The following is a 5,000-nucleotide window of genomic DNA, read 5'->3' on the forward strand; positions in this document are numbered from 1 at the left end:
GCTTCTAAAAAAAAGTATTTTCTGCCGCGAAACGGTTGTTTTCATCAATCTGTTTTTATGAATCGCTAGTTGTGCTTCCATAGAGCGAGGGCCTGTTGTGGTTTTAACATCCTTGGTCTGTTGCCTCTGTTTTTTTTGTTTTTTTTAATCAAATATTTTCTTTTTATTGAAGATTAGATGCATGAAGTCACAAATTACAAACAACCTGAATAATGACCCACAAACAATAAGAAAACTCATGCGTTGTATAGCCTCTCTCATCTCCTCTAGTGACATAGGGGCATCTAAGACTGCAGCTTCAGTACTGCAACTGATTGGCAACTGGATCCTAGACAGAAACCGATCACACGTAGCTTCTTACATGGATAACTAAGGTATAGAGCTCTGAATCAAAGGTGCTAAATGTTTTATTTACCTCTCTAGGCTCTGAGCATCACCCCATCCTTAGACTCAACTGCCACAATATCAGCAAAGTGTTCGTTCGATTTGAGACGCAGAGCCAATAAGTGACTGGGCCTTAGTAATCATTTTGCCTTGTGCCTTTTATCAGACATTCAGAACGGTGCTTAAGGAGTGAATGACTCTCCTCTCAGACCACCTCTCTCTGTGCTGCTGTGCTCTCATTAGAATTGTTTTCCAAAGAGGCGTCCAATGGAGCAAATTGATCCTCCAGTGTATCCAGCCTAGCAGATCGCACCTTTCTAAGCTTGGATGAACAGAGCGTTGCATTACTCCTGATATAACCTTTGATAGAGTCCCATCCACCCAACCCGTATTCGTATTTATAAATTCACGTAGTCCACTGCCTCTGTAATATTATCTTTAGAAACGTCTTTTCCTCGCTTGCTCCAGCAAGCCGGTCTGCGCGCTGTGCTCTGCGCATGCGTGCTGGAGCTGGAGCAAGCGTGGAAAAACGTTTCTACAGATCATATTACAGAGGCAACAGCCTCTGATAATATTACAGAGGCAATATGAGCAGTGCTGATGTCGGTGGGAACTTCACTGTGTGGCCAGGACAGAAACGAGCTGTGGCCGTGTCACAACCTCAAACCTTGTTCCATCTGCTAACTGGAGCAGTTAACAGGAAAACACCTGCACCAGTTTGTGTATAGACAGTATGTGTACATCTAGACCCTCATATATTTACCATTCGTCTCCTTCCTCCTCTGACTCCGCCCGGCCCAGCTGCGCAGTAGCTGTCATGTTTGTTTTGGAGACATGACGTTAGAGGTGACATAATGACAGTACCGACCGAGGCACTTAAGCGCACCGGCGAGATGTCTTCAAGCTCTGGATTTTGTGTGTGTGCGAGTTTGTGTGTCTCTGACCATGTGTGTGTGTAGCCATCTACTAATAAACGATGTTATTATTTATTCTGTAAAGCACTGTGTGCTATATTTGCTTGTATGATCATGTGCTATATAAATAAAATTGACTTTGACACACACACAAACAATGCACACACACAGATAGACAGATGCCAACACACACACGGACAGAGACACAAACTCGCACACATCACACCAGTCTTACATTCACTTCATTTAACCTGTCAGTTTTAGAATAGATTTTAAGATTATTTTATTAGCTTACAAAGCACTTTGTATTCATATTTTATTATATTACAGTAATTTAGCTGACTTACAATAATTGCATTTAACGTAGGAAAAGCAAATGTACTACCGCTTGCCAGAACTCACAAAGCCATCTCCTTTAACAAGTGACTAAGAGCATAATCAAGGGCTGAAAGCAAAGTGCAGGAATAGCAATCTAAAAATACAATAGGTGCTTAAGAGGGAGGATCATGGAAGCGCTTCTTGAAGAGATGAGTTTTGAGCCTAAGGAGACTGACGTCAGTGGTCAGCTGACGGTCCAGAGGTTTAATGGCTGACCCCCCGGGGCGCCAGCGAGGAGGGAGATGCAGTCGTCCAGGCGGGAGATGACGAAGGGCCTGGATGAGCACCTGCGCTGTTTCTTCAGTGAGGAAAGGGCGAATCCTCCTTTTATCATGTAATGTAGTTGTAATGTAATAAAAGCGAGAATAAAAAAGCTTAAGATCTTGCTTTAAAGTTGCTATTTTAAGCCATTCTTAGGTTTTCTGGCTGGGTATTCCAGACGTTGGGGGTGTAAGAACTGAATCCAGACAAAACAATCCAGATCTGGAAGACATCTCACCGCTGCGCTTAAGTGGCTCGGTCGGTTCTGTCATTATGTCACCTCTAACGTCATGTCTCCTCCGTCTCCTCTCCTGTGTCTCAGTCCAATCCCCTGGCCTGGCTGTACGTGAGGAGTCACACAGTACAACAATATCTGTGGACCCCTGGAAGATTAGTCATTCTGCGACCGCTAACGGGATCCAAAGCAAACATAAACATCTCTTGGTAATCAAAGCTTTGCTCCAAGCTGTACTCCGGTCCTTTCTACCACCACATCCACCATCCTCCTGCCCTCCCTGGCTCTGTGCCCCCCACTGTCACCACGCCAGCACCCCCTGCCAGAATCCACCTTCCCTGGGGAACAGGCCTCCTGACCTCCCCTTACCTCCAACAACCTGGAGAGTCTGTCCAGTGTCTCCTGCCAGGAAGGCCCATTAAGCTGTGTGTGACTTTGCGCCCTCTTATGAATGAGTATGCGGAAGTGTGTGTGTGAGATGAACGTTTTGGGCACCGACGCCCCTCCATTCCGATAACACCGCCAGCTTCTTTGAGTGCACACTGGGGAGGGAACAGCTAAGACGGCTCCAGTAATTGGAGTCACTTTTATGGGCATATTAAATGTACAGTAGGTAGCCTGTAAAGGAAAAACCTTACTTGGTTTAGTTTAGATTTCAAAGAACACGCTGAGTGGTCGGTCAAGCTGGTTTTAAACAAAGACAATTGTTTTATTCTGTTACGATTCTGCAGAGTCGGACTCGAGCACAGGAAGTGAATCCGGGCCGGGCGAGTCAGATGTGGACGAGGTCGATAGGTTATACAGTGAAAAAGGAAGTGACATAGTTTCAGGATGAAGAGGACAGGGAAGTGATGTCACACAGGAAGAATTTGTAGTTTTAACAGACTGATCTATGAGAACGAACTACAAAGTTTGAATAACAGTCAAGTAGGAAAACAGAACACTTTGGTGAGACTTGAAATTCATTCACAAGCCACCAGGACGTACCGAGGCTAGCTCGCCGCGGGGAGGAACGCGGAGTCGGGCGGGAGGATCGTATAATCAGCTGTTGCTGGTCAAGAGTCTGAACGGCAGTTATTGATTTTGGCGTCCTCTCGGTGGAAAACGGGCCAGTGTGTTAAAACGTTTGCCTGCCAGATAGCCGGGCCTGGAATCGATTGTCAACCTTTCGTTAGCGCCACGTTCTCCGACCTTCCCTCTGTCATGGGTTTTTCCATCCGCCGTTCCACTCGTTTTCCGTCTTTTCCGTATATTGTTCTCAGATACGCTCGAAATAAACACAATGGGCCCATTGTGAGAACCGTCGTGGGGAGAACCATTGTCAAAGCCAAGTGTTCTGTGCCAAATATTTCCAAGTCAACCCGTACTGTACAGTAACGTTTGCTCTGTCCCCTGGAACGTTTTTGGTGATCTCCCATCCCATGTTGACTGTGATTGGCTGTTGTGTCTGTCCGTCAGTGTCCATGGTGATGGGCGTGCCCAGCGTGAGGAGGGAGGTGCACTCGTACCTGACGGACACACTCAGCTCCCTGATGACGGAGCTGAGTCCCGCCGAGAAGGAGGACTGCGTCATCGTGGTCTTCATCGCTGAGGTGAGACACACGCCCCTGTTTGTGTGTGTGTGTTTGTGTGTTTGTGTGTGTGTGTGAGCTAGAGTGTGTTTGTGTGTGTGTGAGCTGGAGTGTGTTTGTGTGTGTGTGAGCTGGAGTGTGTTTGTGTGTGTGTGTGAGCTGGAGTGTGTTTGTGTGTGTGTGAGCTGGAGTGTGTTTGTGTGTGTGTGAGCTGGAGTGTGTTTGTGTGTGTGTGAGCTGGAGTGTGTTTGTGTGTGTGTGAGCTGGAGTGTGTTTGTGTGTGTGTGTGAGCTGGAGTGTGTTTGTGTATGTGTGAGCTGGAGTGTGTTTGTGTGTGTGTGAGCTGGAGTGTGTTTGTGTGTGTGTGAGCTGGAGTGTGTTTGTGTGTGTGTGTGTGAGCTGGAGTGTGTTTGTGTGTGTGTGAGCTGGAGTGTGTTTGTGTGTGTGTGAGCTGGAGTGTGTTTACCGTTCAAAGACACCTTGAGGCTTTAAAAGTGAATCATGAATGTACAGTAGCATTGAAGTGTGTGCTTTTGTGTGTGTGTCTGTGTGTCCAGGCGGGCATGTGTCTGTATGTTAGGTGTGTGTGTAGGTGTGTGTGTGTGTGTGTGCGTGTGTGTGTGTGTGTGTGAGCTGGAGTGTCTTTGTGTCTTTACCGTTCAAAGACACCTTGAGGCTGTAAAAGTGAATCATGAATGTAGCGTTTAAGTGTGTGTTTTTGTGTGTGTGTGTCTGTGTGTGCAGGCTGGCATGTGTGTGTATGACACCTTGTGTGTGTGTGAGCTGGAGTGTGTTTGTGTGTCTTTACCATCCAAAGACACCTTGACTCTACAAAAGTGAATCATTGAATGTAGCGTGTGTGTGTGTGTGTGTGTGTGTATGTGTGTGTGTGTGTGTGTATGTGTGTGTGTATGTGTGTGTGTGTGTGTGTGTGTGTGTGTGTGTGTGTGTGCAGGCACGTGTGTAAGTCGGTTGTGTGTGTGTGTGTTTGTGCGTTTGTGAGGTGCGTGCAAGTGTGTGTGTGTGTGTGTGTGTGTGAAGGTCAGTGTTCTGGAGACAGATACAGTAATAAGTAATACTACCATGCGCCTCTCCCACCTGCACACACACACACACACACACACACACGCACACACACACACACACACAATCCTTCCCCACCCCACTTAACAGCCCAGTCTAGCTGCTATCGCTAACATCTCTGGAGCACAGGCTATTACAGCTAGGATTTCCATACGAGCAGCGCTAGGCTAATTA

The 5,000-nt window shown here is 46.8% G+C and overlaps 1 protein-coding gene across 1 annotated transcript in view; it reads left to right on the forward strand.

The window, feature by feature from the left end:
- The window catches only part of mgat4b (alpha-1,3-mannosyl-glycoprotein 4-beta-N-acetylglucosaminyltransferase B), an 83,563-nt gene that overhangs the window by 44,631 nt on the left and 33,932 nt on the right, over positions 1–5,000 (forward strand). Inside the window, 1 exon segment of the mRNA XM_084459351.1 lies at positions 3,631–3,764. Within this exon segment, the coding sequence (XP_084315477.1) occupies positions 3,631–3,764 (134 nt within the window).

This window comes from Borostomias antarcticus (assembly GCF_949987555.1).
Source record: "Borostomias antarcticus genome assembly, chromosome: 28".
NCBI lineage: Eukaryota > Metazoa > Chordata > Actinopteri > Stomiiformes > Stomiidae > Borostomias > Borostomias antarcticus.